General features: G+C 40.8%; 1 protein-coding gene across 3 annotated transcripts in view; it reads right to left on the minus strand.

The window, feature by feature from the left end:
- The window catches only part of SRGAP1 (SLIT-ROBO Rho GTPase activating protein 1), a 261,746-nt gene that overhangs the window by 10,037 nt on the left and 224,216 nt on the right, over positions 1-27,493 (minus strand). For all 3 annotated transcript variants that reach the window (XR_014794476.1, XM_084877575.1, XM_084877574.1), the window contains 4 exons: positions 17,191-17,296; positions 14,374-14,598; positions 11,549-11,628; positions 1,463-1,643 (listed from right to left, as the gene is read on the minus strand). Coding sequence is in view for 2 of the 3 variants with exons in the window: in XM_084877575.1 (XP_084733701.1) it covers positions 1,463-1,643; positions 11,549-11,628; positions 14,374-14,598; positions 17,191-17,296 (592 nt within the window). In the remaining variant the exon portion in view is untranslated. The remainder of the gene's footprint in view (positions 1-1,462; positions 1,644-11,548; positions 11,629-14,373; positions 14,599-17,190; positions 17,297-27,493) is intronic.

The raw sequence follows: 27,493 nt of genomic DNA on the forward strand, positions 1-27,493 counted from the left end.
TGCTCCATGCAATGAGACCAGGCTCAATGTGGTGTGGAAGAGGCAGGTTCTGATGGAGGAGGCAGGTTGCATCAGGGAAGGGCAGTTGGGAGCGATCGGGCTGGCAGGGGAGGGCAGTTGTGGGTGATCAGACATAAAAGGGAGAGCAGTTGAGGGTGATTGGGCTGGAAGGGGAGGGTAGTTGTGGGTGATCAGGCTGGCAGGGTAGCAGTTAGGTGTCAATGGGCTGGCAGGAGAGTGGTTAGGGGTGATCAGGCAGGTAGGCAGGTGAGCTGTTAGGAGCCAGTGGTCCTGGATTATGAGAGGGATCCCAGATTGGAGAGGGTGCAGGCTGGGCTGAGAGACACCTCCCGCCCCCCTCCTCCCCTACCCCCGTGCACGAATTTCATGCACCAGGCCAGTAGTTATAAATAATAAGATAATAAACTGTATTTTGCATACTCACAAGTGTAAACCTACTTTTGCCCCACCCTGTATATATATATATATATATATATATATATATATATATATATATAGTATTTACTGTACATTATGGATGCTTATGCTTATATACTTTAGATGCATATGACTGATATCTATATCCTATATAATAAAAGCAATAGTATGCAAATTTTCCCCATGACAGGAAGGTCGTCCAGGAGTTTGACCAGGGAGCAGGGCTGGCCCGGGGGAAGGGAGGGAGGCCCTGGCTGGCAGCTGGCAGCCACTAGGGACTCCATCAGTGCATGAATTTTGTGCACTGGGCCTCTAGCATACACATATTTCTTGGGTTCTGAGGTACACACTTTAACCTTCTAAAATTAGGCTGACTCATGTATTCACCTTATACATTTTATGTGGTATATTTCTCTTTTCCTTGAAAAGCTGCTCTTAAATTGGTGCTGCCTTGTGAAATCACGTATTCACAAAATAGGAATTATACCGTACATCTCACTCTGTAACCTGTTTCTTTCACTTAATCTGACCATCTTTCCATCTTATAAAATAATTTTGAAATTAGAGCTTTCTCATCAGCAAAATGAAAAAAAAGAAAAAAAAGAAGAAAAAGCCAGGAGATGATACTATTTAAACTTGAGAGAAGCCAGCGCCTTCTCTCTTGGGAACCTGGAATTGAAATGGTGGCAGATACAAAAAAAAGAGCACCGCTGCTTCTGGACTCCGCAGTGCCACTCAGCGCATACACCTCTTTCTCTGCTCAGGTTCTAGGAAACGGGAGGCTCCAAAAAGCGTCTCTTACTAGTCCTTGTTCCCAGCCTCCGGGTGGATTCTGAGAAATGAAAACCTGCTGGCCCGGCAGCTCTGTTATCAGAGGCCCACGGGCAGGGGAAGCACTGCCAGCTGAGAAGTGCTAGCGCTGCAAGCCCTCCTGCTCTTGTCCCACAAGGCCAAGGTCACCGGGAGAGGAGAAGCTGCAGTCCCCTCTCGGGAGCACGCTGGCCACCGAGGCTGGGCTACTCACATGTCCTGCACCACGATGTACTGGTGAGGCACCAGCCCGTCGATGCCGTTGTGCCTGCCTTCCCACCAGTCCTCGGACGCGCGGTGGTACAGCAGCAGGGAGGCCCCCTTCTTGAAGGACAGCTCTCTGGCGGACCGCCCAGCGTAGTCGAACTTGGCGATGGCTTCTATCGGCTCACATTCTACAGAGAACACACAGGAAGCGGTGAGGGACGGGGTTGTTGGGAAGGCATCAGACACTCTCTGAAAGGTCTGGGTTAGGCCTTAGAAATGAGGAAGGCGGCTTTCATATCCAGACAGAACAAGGGAATAAACAAATCATCAGGAAGGAGAAAGGGAGATGCTAAAAGAGATACAGAAAAACATTCTTTGGCTGTCAACAGTCTTTCAGGCAAAGAAAAATTGAACATTAGATCTTAATTTCCACAGCCTCTTACTAGAGCTATAATGACAGTTTAATAAAAAATAGTTTAAACTTTGCAGTATGATATATAAGATCTCTCCAGGGGTTGTAATATCCTCCACAACAACTCCAATATAATTTTGACATTGATGGAGTTCCCTTGCAACACATTAATCCCACTTATAACGTGTGAGAATCGCTAACCCAGAACACCAGGAAGTTTATGTTTTATGTGCTTATTTAAAAAAAAAATTAAGTTTACAAAAATTGCCACATTAAATACTACTTGAATACATTGAGTTTCCTCATCTACTTTTTTTAGTATTATCAGATTTTCAAGCTACCATCAAATGTAAAGACAACTTTGTGTTCTCCAGTATTAGTAACAAATTCTGACTATTACCCATGAAATAAGCATAACTGAAGACTGTCCTGTACTGACATTAAAAGACCAGATTAAAAAAACTATATTTTTTAGAGATAAAAGGGTATTCAAGGAATAGTGAGTGAAAAAGCCAATCTCAAAAGGTTAGACACTGTATAATTCCATTTGTTTAGCCTACTTGAAATGATATACTATCAAGATGGAGACTAGATTAATGGTTGCCAGAGGTTGGGGTTGGGTAGGTGACAGGAGGAAATGGCTGTAAGGGGCAGCATAAGGCATCCTTGGGATGGAACTGTTCTTGACTGTCATTGTGGTCACACAAATCTATACATGTGATAAAAGTGAACCAAGTAAATACATATGCAAATGAGGGCACGTAAAACTGGTAAAATGTGAATATGATGAATAGATTGTATCAATGTCAATTTCCTAGTTGTGGTATTACTTATATAAGCAGTTATTGTGGCAGGAGACTGGGTGAAGGGTATATGGAATCCCTGTATTATTTCTTACAATAATATGTAAATCTACAATAATTTCAAAATAAAAAGTTTGAAAAACATATTGAATTCTGGGCCTAGAATAGGAATTTCAGCTCTGACCTAATTCTGACCACAAATATTGAAGGCAAATAAGCAGACAAATTAAATTAAACAACCATAACAGGTGCTTTTGGTAATTTGGCTTATTGTGATCTTCCTTCTCCTCTGCCAACAGCACCTCATCCCCTTCCCTGCTAATCAGTGATAAACAGTACTGGCCCTGGCTGGTAGCTCATTTGGTTAGAGAATTATCCTGATACACCAAAGTTACAGGTTTGATCCTGGGCAGGGAACATACAAGAACCAACCAGTGAGTGTATGAATAAGTGGGACAGCAAATTGATTTCTCTCTCAAATCAATGAATAAAAATGTTTTAAAGTAAACAGAACTAAAAAGGGCCAATACAGGTGGTACATACTTAGAGAACTATATCTATGCTATGAGCAATCCTCATTTGCTAAAAACTGAGTATGCATTAGTTTCCAAATACTCAAATATATGTGCACACATAACAGATTAAAACCTACCTATCTGTCAAATGTTTTCTCAGGAAATTGTCTTCAGTTTCCCTTGGAAACAAACCTTCTCATTTAAAATAGTTTATTTTTGATCCAAGATGGCTGCACAGGTAAACACCTAGCCGCAGCCGCACACAACAATTTCAATAAAATACAACTAAAATAAAAAATGGACATTGCCCAGAACTACAGGAAAGTCGACTGACTGGAAATTCTACAACGAGAAGCAAGGAGAAAACCAGAAGGAAGAGCGGAGGAGCTGTAAAAGCTTAAGGTACAGAGACACACAGCGCGCGGAGAGGATGGAGCAGGAGAGGAGGGAGGCTGAGTGCCTGGCTGGCGTTCCCTAGCAGGAAGGAGATAAAAGCTCTGACTGTGCTGGGCCTCAGTTCTGACTGCTCTGAACCCCAGTTCTAGGTCAGACCCCAGGGTCCCAGGCTCAAACAGAGGGAGCTGGGCTGTAAGGCGGAACCTGGGGGAAGCAGCGAAAGGAGGTCCCGGAGGCGTGCACATTGCGTGCAGAGAAGGGATGGTTGGCTGTGCAGCGGGATTGCCCTGGCGGGAAGGAGAAAGGGGCTCTAGACTGCTCTGAACGCCACCTCCAACTCCACTTCCAAATGAACTGAACTCTCATTGGGGGAGAGCCTAGACTATTTGGTAGCAGGCGAAAATCGAGGGCACCTTTCTCTCAGAGGCCCTTGCAACGAGTACTGAAGGACCCTGAGACTCAGGAGCCGCATAGGGCGGGGCTGACAGAAGCCAAAGCTGTAGGCTCCACTCTGAAACCCCCGCCCCATCAGGGAAGCTGCGAAAATGCCAAGACAAAATAGATCACAAACGAAAGAAGTGGAGGACAAAAAGCGACTGAATATAGAGTTCAAATCTACGCTTATAAAGTTTTCCAAGAATTTCCTAGAAAAGATCGATAAGACCTATTAGGATATGAAAAGGGATCAACTAGAATTAATAAGGAATCAATAAGAAATGATAAGGGATCAACAAGAAATAAAGAATACATTGTCTGAAATAAAAAATATTATACAGGGTCCTAAAAACAGAATGGAAGATTGCAAGAATCAAGTCAAAGATTTGGAACGTAAAGAGCCAGAAGACACTCCTCTGCAGAAGCTAGAAGGCAAGAGAATCCAGAAAATTGAAGATAATGTAAGAAACCTCTGGGACAACTTTAAGCGAACCAACATCAGAATTATGGGGTCCCAGAAGATGAGAGAGAGCAAGATATCGAAAACATACTGAAAGAAATAGTGACAGAAAACTTCCCCCACCTGGTGAAAGAATTGGACTTACAAGTCCAGGAAGCGCACAGAACTCCAACAAAAGGAATCCAAAGAGGATGATACCAAGACAAATCATAATTAAAATTCCAAGAGCAAAAGACAAAGAGAGAATATTAAAAGCAGCAAGAGCAAAGCAGGTAGTTATAAGGGATCAACAAGAAATAAAGAAATAAAGAGAATATTAAAAGCAGCAAGAGCAAAGCAGGTAGTTATAAGGGATCAACAAGAAATAAAGAATACATTGTCTGAAATAAAAAATATTATACAGAGTCCTAAAAACAGAATGGAAGATTGCAAGAATCAAGTCAAAGATTTGGAACGTAAAGAGCCAGAAGACACTCCTCCGCAGAAGCTAGAAGGCAAGAGAATCCAGAAAATTGAAGATAATGTAAGAAACCTCTGGGACAACCTCAAGTGAACCAACATCAGAATTATGGGGGTCCCAGAAGATGAGGGAGAGCAAGATATCGAAAACATACTGAAAGAAATAGTGACAGAAAACTTCCCCCACCTGGTAAAAGAATTAGACTTACAAGTCCAGGAAGCGCACAGAACTCCAAACAAAAGGAATCCAAAGAGGACGATACCAAGACAAATCATAATTAAAATTCCAAGAGCAAAAGACAAAGAGAGAATATTAAAAGCAGCAAGAGCAAAGCAGGTAGTTATAAAGGAGCACCTATACGATTGTCAGCTGACTTCTCAACAGAAACCATGCAGGCCAGACGGGAATGGCAAGAAATATTCAAGGTGATGAATAGTAAGAACCTACAGCCAAAGATAATCTATCCAGCAAAGCTATCACTCAGAATCGAAGGTCAGATAAAGAGCTTCACTAATAAAAAAAAGCTAAAGGAGTTCATCACCACCAAACCAGAATTATATGAATTGCTGAAGGGGGTTCTTTCAGAAGAGAAAGTAAATAAAGATAAAAATTATGAACAACAAATATGTAACTATCAACAAGCGAATCTAAAAACCAAGGAAATTAAAAAAAAAATCTGATGATTTTTTTAACTGTTGAACATAATAGAATCAGAGGTATGGAAGGGGAGTGAACTGACGATTCTTGGGGAAAAGGGGAGAGGGGGATGTGGGAAGAGATTGAACATAAACTGTGCACCTATGGATGAGGACAATGGGGGGTGGGAAAAGGGCAGAGGGTGGGGTGGGAACCTGGTGGAGGAGAGCAATGGTGGGGGGGGGGGAAGGAAAGGAACATTTGTAATAATATGAACAATAAAAATTTATTAAAAAAATAAAATAGTTTATTTTCCCACCCAAAGTCCATTGTAGTATCTTCAATGTCTGTTGTATTTATATGGAATAACTGCCTAAGAGGTCCTTGGGTAGCCAGCTAAGCTTCTTTCTCACTGATAAATTCAAACACTCTTTAGGACAGGTAAAGCAAATAATGAAAATCAATAAACATATTGAAAAAGCTAGGATCTGCCTTATCTGAAGGGCTTGGGTGAATTTCAGCTATACATTTAATTTAATTTATTTTAAATATATTTTTATTGATTACAGAGAGAAAGGGAGGGAGAGAGAAATAGAAACATCAACGATGAGAGAGAATCATTGATTGGCTGCCTCCTGTACACCCTTTACTGAGAAACGACCCAGCAACCCAGGCATGTGTCCTGACTAGGAATCAAACTGTAACCTCCTGTTGACACTCAACCACTGAGCCACACTGACTGGGCTATACATCTATATATATAAAAGGCTAATAAGCAAAATGTCCCCTCAGGAGTTCCACCAAGAGATGGGGAGTTTGATCGCTCGCTATGATGCATGCTGACCACCAGGGGGCAGCATGGAATGAAGGAAGGCCCAGGCCGGCAGCTACTGTGTTTCCCCCAAAATAAGACATCCTTACTTACAGGTTTCCTTCTGAGTGAAATATAAGGCACTCCCCCCTCCCCCCCAAACATTAGGCCCCCCTAGGCTAAACATGAGAGATTTGGTCCACTGATTCTGAAAGAAATGGAGTCACAAGAAATTCACCAGGAAATTCAGGAATTGGATTGTTATCATGATGTTCCAAAAGATGATGACATGATTGTCATTGAATAAATGAGTAAATTCTTGATACTGTAGGATTCACAGTTTGTCTGGTTTGTGTTGACAACTACCGTACTACCGTACCGTATACAGGTACCGTATTTTCTGGCGTATAAGACGACTTTGAAATGAAAAAAAGCCTGCTCAGATTGGCCAGAGTCAGAGAGACGGTCTATTAAAAAAAGAACTGGTGTTGCCTTGGAAGTGGGGGTAGTCTTATACAGCGAATATAGGCATAAACCTATGTTTTAACTGTAAAATTAGGGGGGTCGTCTTATACGCCGGAAAATACGGTAATAAATTTCCTTTATTTTCATTTAACAATAAATGTGTACCGTATTCTTCTTCATGGAAAAATAAGACATCCCCTGAAAATAAGACCTAGCGCATCTTTGGGAGCAAAAATTAATATAAGACACTGTCTTATTTTCGGGGAAACAGGGTAGCAGCTGGGGAAGGCCCCAATCGGCCCTGATTGCTGGCCAGGCCTAGGGACCATACTCGTGCATGGATTTCGTGCATCGGGCCTCTAGTTTAAAATAAAGACAAAAATGCCCCATCTTTTTGCTAGTAGATAATGTCTAAGGAGAATAATATTTCATTCTGCATGAAGTATACTTTTCAGCAAAGTAGGTATAAAAATAATTTAAAAATAACAATTAACCCTTTAAAAACTGACTGTAACTTTAGATCATATGTTAACACTCTGGTATTCCATCCAAAAATTATATTTTCTTTATTAAAACAATATCAATTGCAACTTTATTAAACACCTACCAGTCTGCATGATAGAGGAGGAATATAACCTTATATTCAAAGAGTGAGCTTTTTAGTTTGTTCTAAATTTGCAGACACAGAAAAAATGCTGGTTGATCTGAGATGACAGATACCAATTTTTTTTTTTTTACTTCAGTTATCCCTGGGGGGCAGAAATAAACATGTCCATAGTGTAGGGAGACAAATAAACACACCCATGGAAGAATGAAGACATGTCAATTCATTAAAAAGAACTTCATGACATGTAATTTATAAATTCTTATGTGAACACCCCATGTGTTAAAATTTTGTTTTATTAGAAAAAGAAGGAAAGATACAAGCCCATATCACAGTGTACAATCCATGTACTTGTCAATGGGAAATGAAAAGAGAACCATTAATGTTCTTGAATGCCACTCAATCATACACGTCAACACTGGCCAAAGACTATTTAAGACTATTTAATAGATATACACATATTTTTCATAATTTCATAATCATAACCTCTGTGCTCATAATCTCTTCTTTTTACTTTTTGAAACAACTAGCAACAGGACCATCAGTTTTTGCTTGTTTAGTTCAAATGTGGAGAGGTTATGAAAGAATAACCAGATGAATCATAAGTACATTTTATTGGTAACGTTGCTAATCAACTAGTAATTCTGAGCAATTTCATTATTTTGTCTCTTTCTGCTCCCATAAGAGTCATTTCACAGTCAAGTGTCAATCATAAGCTATTTATACACATCTTTGTCTAGTCATTGCAGAGCAAATCAATCTCAAGCCATGGCAACCCACCACATGCCTTTTGCAGAGAGGGTAACATGGCCCTTTAAAGTTGGGCAGAGACTGAAGAATGCTGCCACTATCAATAACAATAACAATAAGAGTGTAATATGATAGCTTCATTTTTATGCTTGGCTGCTGTAATTTTGTGCAAAGGGGAAAAAATTCAGTAGAATATTTACATTTCTTCTAATTTTATAAGAAATGCTAGTACATCACACTTTCTCATTGGGGCTTCGCTGTCCCTGCCACTTTTTCTCCTTGATCTGTTACCCACTGCCCTTGCAGATGACAGTTTTGTTCTGTTACAGCCTCTCTTTTTGGAAACAAAAGCTGTTCTCTCTAGTCATACCATGACAAAGAAAGGAAAATAAATATCTGAGCAATAAAAAAGATAATCAATACTCCAATTAATTTAGCTACAGGACTTTAGGGGCTGGCTGTGGGGGAGGGTGCCTGACCTTTATAAACAATGCTTTTCTTTAACAAAATCAGAAGAACATAATCAGAATGTTATCTAAGACACAGGGCCCTCAGCAAAGCTTTTCTTTTACAGTCAAGAGGTAAGAACAGCAGACAGATGGCACAGAGGAGAGGGTGATGTTTGAAAGAGGGATGGCTGCGGCTTTGTCTTCTGCCATGGGGAGAGCAAGGAAACACTCAGAGAAGCCATCAATGAAAAAGGAATGAATCATATAGAGCAACAAAGAAACTCCAGACAAAAGAATAAATGGTAGCAGAGGTAGGGTTCAGAGACTTTCAAAAGCAACATCACAGCTCTCATGTGAAAGAATATCTTCTAACTTAAGCTCTGAAAATGTCAACTCATCCTCCTTTTAAAAACACAAAGGAATTTTCCTTTTATAGCAGAGCGTAGACACACTAGACACCCTGATTACCCTCCTGTTGAGGTCAACTAAAAAATGTATTGAGCCTGGCTTGAGTGGCTCAGTGGTTGAGCAACCACCTATGAACCAGGAGGCCACTGGTTCGATTCCAGGTCAGGGTACATGCCTGGGTTGAGGGCTCCATCCCCAGTAGGAGGGTGTGCAGGAGGCAGCCGATCAATGATTCTCTCTCATCATTGATGTTTCCATCTCTCTCCCTCTCCCTTCCTCATTGGAATCAATAAAAAATATATTTAAAAACGAATGTTGGATTGAAAAAACAAAACACTTTGAGATGACATTGGAGCCGTCATAATACTAAAGATCAAAAACTCAATGAAAGTGGGAATCCAGGGAAGTAAACAGAACACTAGAAAATGTGAGTCAGAGTTTGTCCTGAGGGCATTTTCTCTGCCTGATTAATTTAAGCTTTTGTGAAAAACAAAACCTGAAAAGATTTAAAAGAGCGTATGGGAGAATTCTCTTCATTACCTCAGGGTGCAGAAGGATATTCTTAAAGGAGACACAAAGTGAAAAGAACCTCTAACTCCTTTACAATTAAGACCCTTTCTTTAGTAAAAGATATAAGAAGCACATGAAAGACAAGCTACAGAGCAGAAGGTATTTTTAAAATATAGACCCAGTAAAAGACCCGTTTCAGAACCATAACGAACTCTTACAAATAAGAAACGCTCACAAATAAGAAAAATACCAAAGCCAAACCAAACTAAATACATTTTAAAAGCCCAGGAAACTAATAGTGGACCAATGGGGCCTTAATGCGCAAAAGACTTGATAGGAATTTCACACAAAAAGAAATCTAAACATATAAAAATGACTATATCTGTATTAACCATGTTTCTTATTTTCTGTATTCAGACATCTGGGCCTTGTTGGCCCTGGAGGGACTGTGCTTCTGAGGTCAGCCAATTCCTACACCTGGAGTGTGCCTTCCCAATACAATCCTCCCAATTCACAGCCCACCCCCAACCAGCTCCTCTCCAGGATTCTCACACGCTGGGCCACCCCCCTCCAACCCCCCCCCCCCCCATCACCTCGGGCCAGCTACAGGGAGAGATAGCGTCTATGCCCCAGAGCTGCTGAAATTGTTCCAATCTGCTTAGCTAGCCTCTCCTACTCCTGTGGAAACCGAAACAAAGGCTCCTGCCCAGTTGCTCCCTCTCCTGCCTCCAGACAGACCCTGGCCCTTTATGCTGTGGCCACCCAAGGGTGCTGTGCTCCTTCCTCATGGGAGCTGTGAGAAACAACGTATCGTCAATGGCACTCTCCTGGTCTGCTGGCCTCCCTATGCACCAGTTTTCTATGAACAGACTGTAGTTTAAAACATCTCCACCAGTAAACCAGAGAAATAAGATTTAAATCACAAGGAGATACAATTTCACACCGACAATATTGGCAAAGATGACAATAGTTGATAAAATCAAGTGTTGATGAATATACACACAACTGAAAGACTGATTGATACACTGCTGGGGGACGTGTACACCATTACAATGATTTTCATAAGCTTATTTCTAGGTGTGTACATCTGAGAAACGCCTTTACATTTGCAGGGGGATGCATACTCAAAATATTCATTGCAGCACTGTTTTTAATGGCAAAAAAAAAAAAAAAAGAACACCCTATATAGCCTATATAATAAAAGGAAATATGCAAATTAACTGTCACTCCATCACAAAGATGGCAGCACCCATAGTCACAAGATGGCGGCGCCCAGTCCTCTCAGCCCTGCCGGAGTCCCCCAGTCCCCCTTCACTGGGGGACTCCGGCAGGGCTGAGAGGACTGGGCGCCGCCCAGTGGGTAGGTGGCCACTGAGAGTGGGCAGCGTGAGCGGCCTGGTGGAATGCTTGCATCGTTGCCCCAGTGATAAGGCAAGCATTTTGCACCTGGCCATGGATGGGCCTCTGGGCTGCGGAGAGCCTCTGGGCAGCGGAGAGCCTCTGGGCAGCGGGCGTGGAGCGACCAGGCCCCGCAGAGAGCTACTGGTGCATGAATTTGTGTGGTGACCAATAACAAAATATATAAGCACAATGAAATATTATACAGTAGTCAATTAAATGATTATAACTATATGCAACAATGTGGATAAATCTCTGGAACATATTACTGAGTAGAAAAAAATGGGGAAAATGTACAGTATGCTTCCATTTAGAGAAGTTCAATAAAATAGAAAATGAAACAACAAACCATTTAAACACACAGACGAATGGAGGCTGCCCTTGGGGGTGAGGATGGCAAAGGCATTAGGGGAGCACAAAGGTAATGATGCCTTTTTTTCTTAAACTTAGTGATTCCATGAGTGTTCACTGCAATGTTATTCTTCATACTCTACACTTACTTTATAAAAATTATTTTTTTCTCCTGAATTCTTAATATAAGCCGTTCTTAAAAAGGACCCAAGACTAGTTTTATAGCATACCGTCCTCACTGGTGTGGGTCTCGGTACCAGCATCCTGATCCACTTCCTCCAATGTACCGTGCTCACTGTAGGGGCTGTCGCTGTGGAGCGGAAATAGGAATTCATGTGAAACCAAAGTGGAAGGAATTTCAAAAATGAACAATTGCTACTGTAAGGAAACGTATGAGGCGTGGGATGGCCAGTGTTACTGGACAGCCTCTCAGTGGAATGCTGGAGCCTCCAGGGACCATCTGGCCCCTTGGCAGTGTGCGTCCCTTCGGGCGAGAACAGAGGTTGTTTTACTGCTCTGCAGAGACAAAGCTAACTGTAGGAAACTTGCAGCCCTATAAGTAACTCTTATCCACAGAAATGAAAACGTGTCAATATCTCGTGGGATATTTGCCCTATGAATGCACCCATTTTTGCAAATTCATTTCAACACTCCTTACCACATATTAATAAATGGCTCTTTGATTTCTGCTTTGAATTAATTGTATTTTTTTTTCTATCTTTTCTTCACAGATGTTCTTTGTATATTTGTGTGAGAGTTATGATTTTACCCTTTCAAAAACTCACCCTGGTTTGGCCGGTGTGGCTCAATGGTTGAGTGTCAACCTATGAACCAGGAGGTCACAGTTCAATTCCCAGTCAGGGCACATGCCCAGGTTGCAGGCTCAATCCCCAATGTGTGTGGAAGGCAGCCAATCAATGATCCTCTCTCATCATTAATGTTTCTATTTCTGTCTCTCCCTCTCCCTTCCTCTCTAAAATCAACTAAACAAACAAACAAACCAACCAAAAACTCACCTTTAACACTACCATCACCTCTTCTCACAAGCATGCTGATAAATGAAATAAGCACTGGACACAAATACAAACGTGACTTTGCTGCAAAAGCCCATTTCTATTGCTGGTGTTGGGTAACAAGGGTAACTGCTGTCTTATTGACTTTCAGTTTAGAATGAGCAATGCCCACAGAGAACACTACGTACAGGAGAAGAACATAAGCACATGTTACTGCTGCAAGACTCTTTATTATGGGGATTTTATTCTGTAAGAAAGCAGCAACCACAAAAAGTACAGAAAATCCAATAATACTGATCAGACATCTACATGCTTATTCCTTTATCTTCTCAGCGCCAAGCTCAGGCAGTACCTTGTACATAGTTAAGTGCGGGGTAAAGTAAATATTTCTGAATTGAATTTCATGTGTAAAATTGCTGGATATACAATAGTACTGACATGTGTCATCCTTTGTGGTTAATTTAGAAAGCAGTGCTTCTGGAAAGAGTCAACTCTGGGTTTTCTTTAGGCATATGACCACACTGTGGTTTAAGATCACATTGTGGTTTAAGTAAAAAATAAGTGTACTTTTAGTTACTTAAGATCTTTCAGCTACTTATTCTATTTCTGCTTAATCCCTGGGAAGGCAAGGGGAAACAAAGAGGGTCAAGAATGAAGGCTCAGACACGTCTATTTCCAGCCACCCCTGCATGGGAGCCCCGCGGGGGGTTTCCGAGTGAGGCTGGGAGCAGCTGTGAAGGGGGAGGACTCGTGTGGGTTTGGAATCAGACAGACCTGTCTCCAGTGGGCTGTCTCCAGTTGCTACCAGTCATTGGACAAGCTCCTTGGTCTCTTAACTTACTTGGTAGAGTGACTGTGAGGAGTAAGAGAGATCATATGCCCTGAGGAGAGGGGGGGGGGGGCCTCAAGGAATCAAGCTACTTCCATTGATCATATACAATCTCCTAGAAGTTGGGGCTCATATATCAAATTATAAACATAAACCACAAACCACTTAGGGTGTTCTATCATTGGTATTATTCAATTGACTATATCTCCTTCATTTTCACTGCTCACTGAAAGATGTTTATACTGCCATGTTAAAAAACTGCTATCCCGACAGCATGGGTATTACCAGAGGGATAGGGGGGTAAGGGATGGTAGAAGAATGTATAGGGAGGATTAAATGGCGATAAAAGAAGACCTGACTTTGGGTGGTAAATACACAATACAATATACAGATGATGCGTGATAGAATTGTAAACTTGAAACCTATTGATTTTTAATAACCAATGTCATCCTAATAAACTCAAGTAAAAATAAGTAAAATGAAAAATTTATTATTTCAACAATATATTAATGTAAATATTTTGCTAAAAATAACCACTATTACAGTTAGTTAGGATAATATTAAGTAAGAATGGCCCTGGCCAGTGTGCCTCAGTTGGTTGGATGTCATCCTGTGCACCAAAAGGTTGCTGGTTCGATTCCTGGTCAGGGCACATCATCAGGTTCTGAGCATGGTCTCTGGTTGGGTGTGTACAGAAGGCAACTGATTGATGTTTCGCTCTCACATCAATGTTTCTCTCTCTCCCTTGCTCTAAAGTCAATAAAATATATTTTAAAAAATAAGAATGAAAAAAAACACATTTGGTTAATAAAGCTCCTTTTAAAAATGAGAAACCACTTTATATAGAATTAAAACTATTGCAGAATGAAAATAAGACCTGTCCATTCAAACAGTTATCTTTTCTTGATGTACTAGTAGAAATTAACATAGTTCTGTATAATATCAAAACCATTATTCTCTACAAAAGCCACGATACGGTAGATGTAACTAAAAATATGCCGTCCTTGGGGAAAAGAAATGACTTTCTATAAGAAGGAGCCAGGGTGGTCATGGATCTTGCCATTCTAATTTATCTCAAGTGTTCCTACTGCCACTTCTTTTCTGTTCGTTGGAAGCACTGGCAATTTATGGGCAATTCCTTTTCTTAAAAAGTTGATCCCTATTCTTCCATAGTTTTTCCAGGGGAGGAAGGACTAAACATTCTTTAACTTACCAGTAGTCGTCTCCAGCCATACATTTCTCATAAACGGGCCCGTCCAGCTCTTTAGCATCCGGGAAGATAGTCTCGTGGTGGATGATGATGGTTTTGACAATTTCATTAACATGAGCCTGGCAGGATACTTGATCCTGTATTTCCGGGACGGGCATCAACGTTGGGCCAAAGCAAATGGCCAGGTTATAAGGGTCCATCATGTTCTCATCACTGTATTGTGAAAGACTTCGAAAGGAAGCAAGAAGGAGTTATAAATGAACAAGTGGGGAAGGGTTGGGGTAAGAAGATGAATGTTTAATAAGATATTACATATTTTGAAAATAGGAATCTAAAATATTTTCTTTGATTTTTATTATTAGATGAAAATGATATTCCATCCTAATTTAAGTTGGCTTAGCAAACGCTAAAGAAAGTCAGGGTGACTTATAACCCTTCAACGAGATAGAAACTGAAAGGGTAATACAAGTCCCCTTACTGAAGAGGCATTTTTCAAAGCCACAAGGGAGTCAAGATCATCTCTTCTACAATGGAAACTGGAATCAAGTAAGTGAGTTTCATTTGCAAACACTGTGGTCAGGCTGTAAATGCTGCTCACGTAAGCCTGGGCAGGACAGTAGCAATCTCCATAAAGCTTTATGGGTATTTTTTTTATGGGTATTTTTTAAAATTGCCCTCCCACTACTCAAAAACATCTCAGATTTCAGTTTTCTCCTATAAATCTTGAGGAAAGCCCCGAGGAAAACAAAGCACCTAATTCTCTGTAACCACTGAAAGAAAGCAGACAACGCCACCCCTGTAATTTGCTTTTGGGTAAGACGACCAACACTGGATGAAGAAAAGGGGAAAAGAATCCTCAGTTCTCTCATTCCACCGAAAGCTGGGAAACTACAAACGTGGGGGAGGCTTCCGGTCGTCTAGCACTAGTTTCTAAATTTCATCAGTGGACATACGACCCCAAGGAAGCCAGCTCTCGATCGCTGCGCCTCTACCACAGGAGCAAGGTACTGACTGTCCCAGGGAGAGCCTGGAGATGCTATCTGGCAGCGTATAAAGTGTCGGTCTTGAAAGGAAATGTAAAATCCAGGTGAACAGATGACAAATGGAAGGAGAAAGAAGATACTCAACTACCTTTGTGAGATGGTGACAGGCACAAAGAAATGGGGAAACCACATGACATGATACTTTACCCTCTTTTGGAAATAAGATAGCCCTAGACAGTAGAAAACACAAAAGCATAATTTCCTCAGCTAACATATGTCTTTCCCTTCTGCCATTCCTCAAACATAGTCTCAAAAAAAGAGAGTTCACAATAACAGCCACGATCATGTTACAGATTGTCTTGAAAATGGATGCCGGAAGGAGAAGTGAGAGTCAGAGTAAGAATGGTTTAATTTTCAAAAGACACACGTAAACTCAATGGGCAGGGCCACAGTTCATTGTCCGGGGTCTTTAATTCAGTTCAGGCTTGAAAAGCAAAAAATGTTATTTTTCCACGTTTTGATTTTATATTTTAAAAAGTATAGGTGGAGCCCTAACCGGTTTGGCTCAGTGGATAGAGCGTCGGCCTGCAGACTGAAGGGTCCCAAGTCGATTCCGGTCAAGGGCATGTACCTTGGTTACGGGCACATTCCCAGTGGGGGTGTGCAGGAGGCAGCTGATCGATGTTTCTCTCTCATTGATGTTTCTAACTATCTCTCTCCCTTCCTCTCTGTAAAAAAATCAATGAAATATATCTAAAAAAAATTTTTTTTCAGTTACAGTTTACACACAATATTATATTAGTTTCAGGTGTACAAAATGGTGATTAGACTGAGTAGGCTATTTAAAGGTAAAAATGCATGGCATCTATTTAACCTAAACCTAGTCTATACCTATACTGCTTATTTTTAGTGGTGACTCCTGTACAAGTGGGTTCCTATGGTCACTGGTGGCTGTTGTAGTTCCATTCTGTATGGTTCCGTGCCAGCATTTCCCTATTGTGCGATACTTGGTTTCTAAGCTCAACCGAATAGGTATGATTTCAGGAATAGTCAACAGGGTTGTAAAAAATCCCCATGGCTTGTGAGAACTTAAAACCTCCAGTGAAACAGAGAAGAGGAAATTTCCCAATTTTAAGAAGGGAGAACCCATGCCAGAAAGAGAAGGCCATTCCCCAAGTCACCTCCTCCTGGATTTCTTTGTTTCTAATCGCTCATCGAAACACTGAATAACAAGGATTCCTCCATATGACTCGGGGAAGATGTTCTCATAATGGAGCTCAGGTAGCAGGAAGCAACACACTAAAAATCAAGTTGCTTAAATTAAGAGTAAAAGTTTCTTTGAAAACAATGCAGTGATTTTTAAGACTTCTATCTACTACATGTTTAAAAAGAGGTTTTAGAAATATCTTTTGCATGACAAGGTCTCATTGTATTGAATTTGCAGAAATTTCTTTTTGGATCTGTGTGTAAGACTCATCTATAATTCCTCTCCTTCCTCCACCACCACATTAAAACATTACAAAAATTTTTTTGCAATGAGCAGGTGGTTTATACCATTTTGACAAAAACATTCATGATATCACTGAAAAGTGCTCTTTTTAGTGCTATTTGTATATTTTTGCATTTACGACCATAGTTTCTGCATCTTTCATCTATTATACATCGGCCTTGATCTGCTGAGGAAAAAAAATGTACCTTCAGTCCATCCTCAATCACGTTTGTCTGCTGATAAATGAAACCCAATGAACGTTTTACAGAATCCAGAAACAAAGGCAGCATTCAGAGCTGTGCCAATAGAATTCAGATGGGCATCTTGGCAGGGCACTATGGTACTTACTGATTGAGGAAGGCAAAGAGGTACCTCATCACTATGAGGACCGACCGGGGCAAGGTCAGGAGGAGTTTGTGGATGTGAAGCGCCCTCTCATAGAGATTATCTACTCCTGCAGAGAGAAGAGGACATGGTCAGGATCCTTTCACCCGCCGCACGGAGAGCAGAACACACTTCACATCCGGACAGAGGCAGTCCCTTGCCCTTGGGGGAGATGTAGTCATAACCAATACAGTGCATAAGCAACCATCCTGAGTGTATCCCCATTTCTGAAGGCTTCTCCTCCGACCCATAACTGCTTCCCCTGATTTTCATGGTCTTGGCCTTGAGCAACCTGGAGTCTTCTAGATTTAAGAAATCATTTTTCACTTGCTATTTCTTGATTTTGCATCTGATATGGTTTCAATGCCTTTTTTGCTCCATGTTAAATAAAGTAGCTTTGGGGGACAGTCTCCTTCCCCCCATTATTCATGAATCCCTCATATATTTGTTTGTAAATTACTATGATTCAGGCAATACCGTCTCCCCAAACCACCACACTATTTTATTTATATGACTTTTACCTTGATTTATATTATTTCATACATTTTTTAAACAAAATATTTTAGGAGAGCCTGCTAGGTTTCAAGCACCGAGTTAGACATGAGGAGTACACTAGTGATAGGATTCCTGCTTTCATAGAATTGACATAACTATTCATTTCCTTACCCTGCCTTCCCTGGACTACGGTGAGATATCTGAGGAGATGGGTACCTGGGATTTCCTAGTATCATTTTATCTCTTTCCAGGAATACAAATTGTCCAAAGCTTCTCAATACTAAAGTGCTTACGATCAGCAGCAAAATGGTTATTGTTAATAATCCATTATCTGCCTAATGATTCACATTTTAAACCACATTTTCACGTTCGTTATCTGATTTAATGTGGAAAACAATACTATGGAGTGGGCGTGGCATGTATTGTCATCCCCGATTACTGGATTAGGAAGGTGAGAACTGGGAACGTGGCTTACCCAAGGTCAGCTGGCTGGAGGCATGGAGCTGGGATAGAACCTAATTTATCTTCATATGTCTGGTTGTCTTTCTTGGATTTCAAAGTATCTTTATAAAGATGCTTTGAAGATACCCAATAAGCATACATTTGAGGAAAATATTTCAATGTTATTTCAAAAATATTTTTAAGAGCTTACTATAATTTCATATTACTGCACTTATTCTGAATTGATCTGGAGATGTAGTCCACTTGAAAACCTCAGGCTTTAGCTTCTAATAGGATAGCGAATTGATTCTCCCCCCACTTGCCAGGTTTTTAACCTTTTCCCCTCAAGGATCTCTACTTGGTTCTCTTCAATGGCAACCTCACCCAGTCTCAAGGTTAGGACCAGGACTCTTATGAAGACAGTATCTTTGCTTCATTCATTTTCTCACTTGTGTGGGACATAAACCTTGTTGTTTCTACCCTCTGATTATCTCACTGAAAAGTCTTAGTTGAAAACATTATTATTACAAACTTGGACCATTTAATACTCTCCTAATGCAATTTCCTACTCCAATCCTTTTAAAGCAGAGGTTCTCAACCTTAACGTGGAATCACCTGGGGAGATGTTTAAAAATGCTGATGCCCAAGAGTCTTCCTGCAGCCAGGGCTGAGAAGCACTGCCTTATCACTCATGCCAAGCTCAGGTCCCTGGAACCTCAGGTGCTGACCCAGCTACTTTCCACTTATCAAACCACCAGTTTACCCAGGCATTCTATTTTCCTCTCTGCACGGCTGAAAAGGTGAGAAATGTATTAGGAATATTCTAATTTAACCACGGAGGTGTTTGCAAAAACAATAAATAAGTTATCTGTATCCTTGGGACAAATTACTTTCATTCCCATTTTGAGTATGCCATAGCTGGAATTGTTGCTGTCTTCTTTTAGAAAATGGGATTTCAGAAACTTGAACTAGACGGTAAGTAAAACATACTCATCCAATTAACATTCCTATAACACTTGAACATTTTCAACATAAATCTATAATTAATAATAGTGTGATTTCAGTAATATGGAAATAAATGCACGTATATCCTACCTTTTCATTTGCAAAGTATTTCAAAATGAAGGGGGAAAAAATAACACTATGAACAGATTAGGTTAGGGGCACATCTATTAAATTTAAGTACTTTGTTTAATATACTTCCCAGACAATGTTCTTGAATTTTTTCCCCCCCAGAAAAGAGAGAATAAGAGGCTTTTAAAAAGTTATTAAACAGGTACATAAATTTACTGAGGCCACAAGAACTCAATAATTAAGTTAGCAACAATTCCAGCGTCCCAGTAGGATCATAACACATCCCGGAGTGATCTGTTTGTCTTCCATGACAACTTCACGGGCCACTTGGTAAACCCATATTGTACAGTGAGGAGATGAAATACCTACAGATGAAGTAATTTGCAACTCACTGAGAGTTTAATGGGGGATAATTTTGCATCTATAAATGCTATATATTTAGGTATAGCTAAATTATTGTTTCATATCCAAAATTAAATGGTTAAAAGGTTATTACTTGAAATAACTGATTACGAAAATAACTGCTGCTGCTCCTCTCAGTTAAAGATACAAAGACAATTAGCACTCCTGTATTTAGAAAGTCTATCTCAACAAACAAGCAAAATCACTCAAAGGTGAAATTATATATAAATACGATGACCCATTCTTAAAAGTAAACATTGAGATTTACTAGCATTTATTTTCTTGGTCATTAAAGATTGTGTGTGCAGAAATGTTTTTACATTCATGATTCAAACCCAAACACTCACAAAGTGTAACGTATTTGTGTAAATAATAAGTAATAAAGATTAATTGTCCCATTAATGGTCCCCTGATTGGCAATAATTTCTGCTTACTTTCAGCCACACAGAGAGCTAAAAATGGGTCACAATAAAAACAAAATAACAACAATAAAACACTTCTGCTATTGTTTACTGAAGACCTGGGGGTGTTTCAAGAGTTAAATCTAGCCTGGCCAGCAGAGCCCGGTGGTTGGGCATCGATCTATGAACCAGGTGGTCATGGTTCCATTCCTGGTCAGGAAACATGCCCAAGTTGTGGGCTCAATCCCCAGTGGGGCATGTGCTGGAGGCAGCCAATCAATGATTCTCTCTCATCATTGATGTTTCTATCTCTTTCTTCCTCCTTCTCTGAAATCGATATATATATATTTAAAGAGTTAAGTCTACTGTTTCTCCAAGTGTATGGTTATAGTCAGCTATCAGTGAGAGAGATGGTTTTAGCAGCTGAAAGCTGGATTTGAGGTTTTTGAGGTAAAGAAAAGAAAGAAAGAATACAAAAGGAACCACTCTTAATATATTATTAATCTTTAATCTTTGTCAAATCCCATAAGGTGCAAGTAATTGTCAGGCTAGAAGAAGATACAGGTATTACTTCCAAGGAGCTTAATGTTAATTCAAGATTCTTTGGTTTCAATAACTCAGTTCTAAACTTAGTTTTCCTATCCATAAAGACAGTTACAAATTTTATTTTAAAAGAATTAGGGTGCCCTAGTGTTTTGTCTGTGCATAGAGAATTGGCCTGCAGACTGAAGGGCCCCAGGTTCAATTCTGGTCAAGGGCACATGCCTAGGTTGCGGGCTCTATACCCAGTGGGCGGTATGCAGGAAGCAGCCAATCAATGATTCTCTCGCATCATTGATGTTTCCATCTCTCTCTCCCTCTCCTTTCCTCTCTGAAATCAATAAAAATATTAAGAAAAAAGAATAAGGCAAAAGATATTTACATACCAATTCCATAGCAGCATCCTATATAATAAGAGTCTAATATGCTATGTGTCTGGTTGTCCACTCAATCAATCAAAGTGTAATATGCTAATGATATGCTAAGGCCACTGCTCACTCTGACCTGCACTGACCACCAGGGGGCAGACAGTCAATTGGTTGACCAGTTGCTATGATGTGCTCTGACCACCAGGGGCAGATGCTCCAACCGATAAGTTAGCTTGCTGCTGGGGTCTGGCTGATTGGGACTTAGCAAGATGGGCAGGACATGCCCTAGAACCCTCCCGCAGTCCCTCCCCAGCTGGCCAACCTCCCATATCCCTCCCTGGCCCTGATCGTGCATCAGTGGGGTCCCTCGGCCTGGCCTGCCCCCTCTTGAAATCTGGGTCCCCTTGGGGGACATTGGAGAGTCGGTTTTGGCTTGATCCTGTAGGCCAGGCCGAGGGACCCCACTGGTGCATGAATTCATGCACTGGGCATCTAGTCTATCTATATAAAAACCAAACGGTGGAACAATTGAACAACCTGTCACTATGACATGTGCTGACCACCAGGGGGCGCATGTGGAACATGGCGGGTGACAGCCGCAGCAGAATGGTGAAGCAGGTGAGGGGGGTGGTGTCAGGCCAAGGCCAGGTGCTGATTGCTATCATCAGGGCAAGCCTCTGGTGGTTACTGAAAATTCTTTGCTCCTGCACGCCATGGTCCCGCCCAGCGCTCACACCTGCTGCTGGTGCAGGTTCCACTTGCACCTACTGCTGGCGCTGGCCCCAATCTCTTGGCACTGTCAGTGGGTGTGAGGGGTGGCTACTGGCCCCAATTGCCCCACAGGGCTTCTCCACCTTCTCCTGCTCCTGAGGGGTGATTGGGGCCAGCAGCCACCTTTCATACCACTGCCGGCAATGGCCCACTTGCACCCACTGCTGCTTGAACCCATTGCTGGTGCCCAGCGCCAGGCAGATTGCTCGGTGCTGTCAGCAGGTGTGAGCTTGTGCTGTTGGCCCTGATTGCCCGAGAGCTTCTCCACCTCCGCCTGCTCCTGAGGGGTGATCAGGGCAGCAGTCGCTGCTCGCACCCATTGATGGCTCCGGCCCCAATTGCTCCATGCCATCGGCAGGTACAAGTGGGGCCAGGTGGGGGCATGGAGGATGGGCTGAGACCTGCCCCTGTGCCCACTGCAGCCTTGCGACCCAAAGTTCCTTTCAAGGTGCACGAATTTGTGCACAGACCCCCCCAGTTATTCATAATACTCAAGAGCTGGAAATAACCTATATGTTCAATCATGGACAAATGGTATAGGCACTCAATAAAATATTCAGCCTTAAAAATATAAACCTTAACCTTGAAGACATTATGCTAAGTGTAATAATCCAGAAATAAAGAGAAATATTGTATGATTTGACTTTTATGAGGCATCTAGAATAGTTACAATTCATAGAGACAGAAAGCAGAATGGTGCCTGGCAGAGATTAGGGGAAAGGAGGAATGGGAAGTTATTGCTTACTGGGTACAACGTTTCAAATCTGGGAAAATGAAAAAGTTCTGGAGATGAATGGTTTAATGCCCCTAAACTGTACACTTAAAAATGGTTAAAGCAGTAAATTTTTGCTATGTATATTTTCTCCCTCTCCCTCCCTCTCTCCCCCCCTCTCCCCCCCCCCTCTCTCTCTCTCTCTCTCTCTCTCTCTCTCTCTCTCTCTCTCTCTCTCTCTCATACACACACACACACACACACACACACACACACACGCACAGATCGGGAGGGGGTGCTGTGAGATGCAAATGAAAGATTTCAGGAGAGAAAAGCCACAGGAACGAAAAAAAAAAAGTGACACCAAAAAGACTAAATGAAACGAAGTCAGGCATACATTCTCTGCGGCTACAGTATACATAAATCAAGGCACAGCAGAATTGCTAGCATTCCTGAAGTAGCAGCACATCTGTCTGTCCCAGAGGCCTCGGACAGCGCTGGCCGTGAGCGGGACTCAGACGTCACCTGACTGCTTGCTGAGCAGGCTTGCAGTGTGCATCCCACAGCAGTCCTGCTCCGCACAAATGACTCATTTACTCTCCTGAGTCCAGTTACCGGGTCAAAATTTATGGCTGCTACGGACACTCTTAATCAGAGTGCATTCCTCGCTGGCTGCGAGTGTGGCAATTCAGTCTTTCATAATTTTAAGCTGCGTGAAGCGATGGATCTTTCCCCTAGAAAAGGTGTCAGTGAGGAAAACCAGTATTTCACTTGGATTTCTTTTATGCTGGGCTTCATCTCCACAATTCAGATCTTATGTAATTAGGTAAAAATGGCATTCTTCCAATCTTGGTCACATGCTCCCAGCTCCACAGGCTAATTTATATTCTTTTTTTTATAGCATGGCAAGGCTCCTACATTGAAATCCCAACTTCCCAGCCCAGGGGTCTGACAGCTCCATGTACCTTTGTGTGAAACATTCCCCATAAAGCACAGATCGCTTCAGAAAATGGCAAAAAAATTCAAACTAGTGTTATTTGAAACACCAGGTCTTCTGTGGCACTATTTGCAAAAGTATTGGTTTGCCAGAAAACAAAGAATAAATCACAAGATGCAAATTAATCTTTAAGTATAAAGACAAAAAAGGAAACCGATGGCCACATGTGGAATGGTTTATTGAAGAGCCAGCACGCAAAGATTTCTGAGCTCCACAGTCCATGAAGCAATATTCAAGGTGAACTGAACAGTCCCAGGGCAGTTATGTGTATTGTTAGGTTCTAATAATGCCTAGGAATTCATCAATTGTGTGAGTATAACAGTGATGTGTATGAATAACAGGAAAAGGGGAAAAAACCAGAGAGTCTAGTATAGTGGTTGGCAAACTGCAGCTCTTGAGCTGCGTGCGGTTTGCTGCTCTGTTGACTAATGAGTTTGCCGGCCACTGGGATAGGGGCTTAATCACAAGGAACAACAACAGCCTGTAATTATTGGAATCGAGAGTCTTGGTCAGTGGCTCGCGAGCCGCAGCTTGCTGACCATTGGTCTAGTACATCTGTATGTATCTTATCCTAGAGATGAGTTACCGGTGGCTCTTCTAGGTAGGAAAGGAAATGCTAGCGACTTCTCTCTAATTAACTATTAAGAGATAGATTACTGTGAATTAAGCCATGGTGTTCTTTCTTAGTTAAATAGCAACACTGTAGAAATATATACAGAATGTTTTTCCTTCTGCTGAATTATCATATTAAAGTTCATATGAAGAAACTGAGTCTTAGCCCAGGAAGCTTTACTTATTCAGTTCAGATACTAAGCCTAGAAAGTATTTTGGGGGGGTAAAAGAAAACTGTTATAAGGCATCAAACAAATTTAAAGTTCAGAGAGAAAACAACCATGTTCGCAATAAAGCTGAAAGAATTTTTAGTCACAAAAACATATACTAGAGGACCAGGAAAAGAATTCAAAAGTTTTCATGAAACAATTAGAAACGAGCAAACTGATTTGTGCACTAAAAGGCTCATCATAGCATTTTGTGTAATTGCGAAATCAGTGGAAACAATCTAAATTTCTAAAACTAAGGGATTTGTTAAATTAAATAAAAACCACTCCATGGCCACTTCAATTTATATTTTAAAACGCATTTACAGATATGAGAATGTTAATGATATCATTAAATTTAATAGGTGGTTTACAAAGAGCAAATATAGTATGATAAATTTTAAAAAAATATGTTTTCATTGGTTTTAGAGAGGGAGGAAGGGAGAAGGAATAGAAACATCAATGATGAAAGAATCATTGATCGGCTGCCTCCTGCTCCCTACTGGGGATTGAGCCTGTTATCCGGGCATGTACCCTGACCAGGAATCGAACCGTGACCTCCTGGTTCATGGGTTGACACTCAACCACTAAGCCATGCCACCTAGGCAGTATGATAAAATTTTTAATGATAGATTTCTTGAGATATAATTTATATATCATATAGTTCATACATTTAAAGTATACAATTTAATGGTTTTTAGTATATTCACAGTTGATTAATCATTACATTAATCAATTTTAGAATCTTCAAAAAGAAATCTCACATCTATTAGCAGCCACTTGATATGACACAACTTTTATTAAAAGTATGTGGTTGTGACATACCCATATAATGTGACAATAGAGTATTGATACATGCTACATCATGAAGGAACCTTAAGACATTATGCTAAGTGAATGAAGCCAGTCACAAAAGACCACATATTGTATAACTCCATTTCTAGGAAATGGCCGAAATAGGTGAATTTATAGATAGTAAGTAGTTGTCTACTTCTGAGGGTAGAGGTGGTTAAAAGTAAATGGGAAGTGTTTCCTAATTGGGATTTCTTTTTGGAGTCATGAAAATGTTCTAAAATTGATTGTAGTGGTGGGTGCATCATCTGTGAATATGCTAAAAACTATTGTATTATACACTTTAATGGATGAACTGTATGATATGTATCTTGAGAAGCTGGTTTTAAAAATATAGGTGTATGTACAGAAAAAAATCTGGAAAGCCATTAAAAAGGCAAATGTAGTTATCTTTGTGTAGAGGAATTCAGGTGATTTGTTTTTCTAGTTTATTTTCTAATATACCTACAGTGACCACATATTAATAGCACAATAAACAGTTGTGTGTGTTTTTTAAATACTGACTGGCTATTCGATAATTTCAATGAATCATTGTTACTTTTTAGGTATAATAATGGCATTGTGGCTAAGTTGTATATATAAAGATGAGAAAAGAACCTTCCTGTCCAGAGATACATACAGGTGAAGTGATATGATGTCAGTGGGACGATGAAAGGGGTGTAGGTGGGACCGTTTTGCCTACATGAAGGTTGTTAAATCTAGGTGACCACTTACCCTGGGGCTCATTAGGTTGTTCTGTACCCTTTTGTAGGTGCTTGAAATTCTGTATAATAAAAAAGTCAAAGAGAAGATAGATTCTGAGCACAATGGACAGTATAGTTCTACTTTGGCTTTGAAGAAAGTTGCGTGTGTCCAGGAACAGAAAGAGAGCCGAAGGAAATGCAATGGGGAGCCTCCACACGGGTGATTCTCGTTGGGAGGTGGCGTTGGGCATGGCAGTCCTTTCCTCTTCGTGCTTTTGTGTGATTTTCAAATAGTCGACCATGACGACGTTTGGCTTTGTGAAAGTTGAACAGTTACTCCCTAAAAATGCTTCCCCGTGTCCAGAGCAGCCCCCTAAGCACTAACACACAATGTAAAGTGGAAGGCAAGCATTCCCTCTGGGCTCGCGGCCGGAGGCAGCCAGCAGAGGCCACAAATGGCCCGGGAGCTCTTGGAAAGCCAGGCACTTGGACTTTGGCCCTGGAGCATCGCAGAGCCACAACTCACACTCTAGAAGCTGCCCAGACTGTGTGGGCACCATCGGGAGCATTCCCAAAACCATTCACAAAGTAGATGGTTTAAAAAAAAAAAAATCAACTTTTGGGTGAGAAACTGAGATACTACAGTTAGTCACTTCAAATTTACATTGCGTTTGAGTTCACCAGGTCTTCAGGTAAGCAATTAATTTTTTTTTTTTTTTTTTTTTTTTTTTTTTTTTTTTGCAGTGAATTGAAGAAAGAATAGTGTTCACTGTAAAAAAAAAAAAAAAAAAATGCTAAGACCAATTCTCTTACTACACATACTATATGCTTCCAAAGAATGTGGTATTGAGGGGCAAAAATGTGGCATAATGATAACTCACCATAAAAAAGCCTTTCCCCAAACAATCCCAAAATAGGTAAATAAAAAGTAGGAGGTGTTCTAGAGGTTTATGCAACTCTTAGAAAAGATGAAAGGGAAGATTTTTCTAAACAAAGTAACTGTCACATGCAATTGCCTTATTAGGGGAAGTCAAACCCAATTATAGTAATGCCAGGAGAACATGACATGAACAACCTCTAATCTCCATGAGAGCCCTCTCTCCCCTGCCAATTCCTAAATCTTTGTGCCTCTATCACATACCAATCTCCCCTACTAGATTTTCAGCCTTGTGGATGCAAAAATAAAGTGCCTGCACACTGTAGGCACCGAATCAATGGTTCAAATGGTCAAAAGTATGTAACACCGATGAGAGGATATGATGATGGACATATTATACCATTCTCAAAGATTCCACTAAAAATCTAAGAAAACTACAGATGCATCATGGTCATAATGGTAAGAAAAAAAAATGCTTACCTAGAGATAAATCAATAATAGTCAGAAACCCCTTCTTTTCAAGAGACTACATGTCGGAAGAAAAGGGGTTATACTATGTAGTGCCCTCCCGTATTCTTGAAAATATCATATTCTGCAAAACTGTACACTAAAAATAACAGAGCTTATGGGTAAAAAAGATTGTTAATACCTGCAAAAGTTTGTAACTAGAGCACTATCCAAAACATTAACAATACTACTTAAATTGCTAGCACAGTGAAGTCTGTACTGGTGCATGTATCTAGCATCCTTATCGACTTGAACCCCAGGGCTTCTGCTTTTTTGAGATGAAGGTCCTGGACGGTTTTGGTTTTCCATAGAGATTATTTTCATGAAAT

This window comes from Pipistrellus hanaki (assembly GCF_964339955.1).
Source record: "Pipistrellus hanaki genome assembly, chromosome: 3".
NCBI lineage: Eukaryota > Metazoa > Chordata > Mammalia > Chiroptera > Vespertilionidae > Pipistrellus > Pipistrellus hanaki.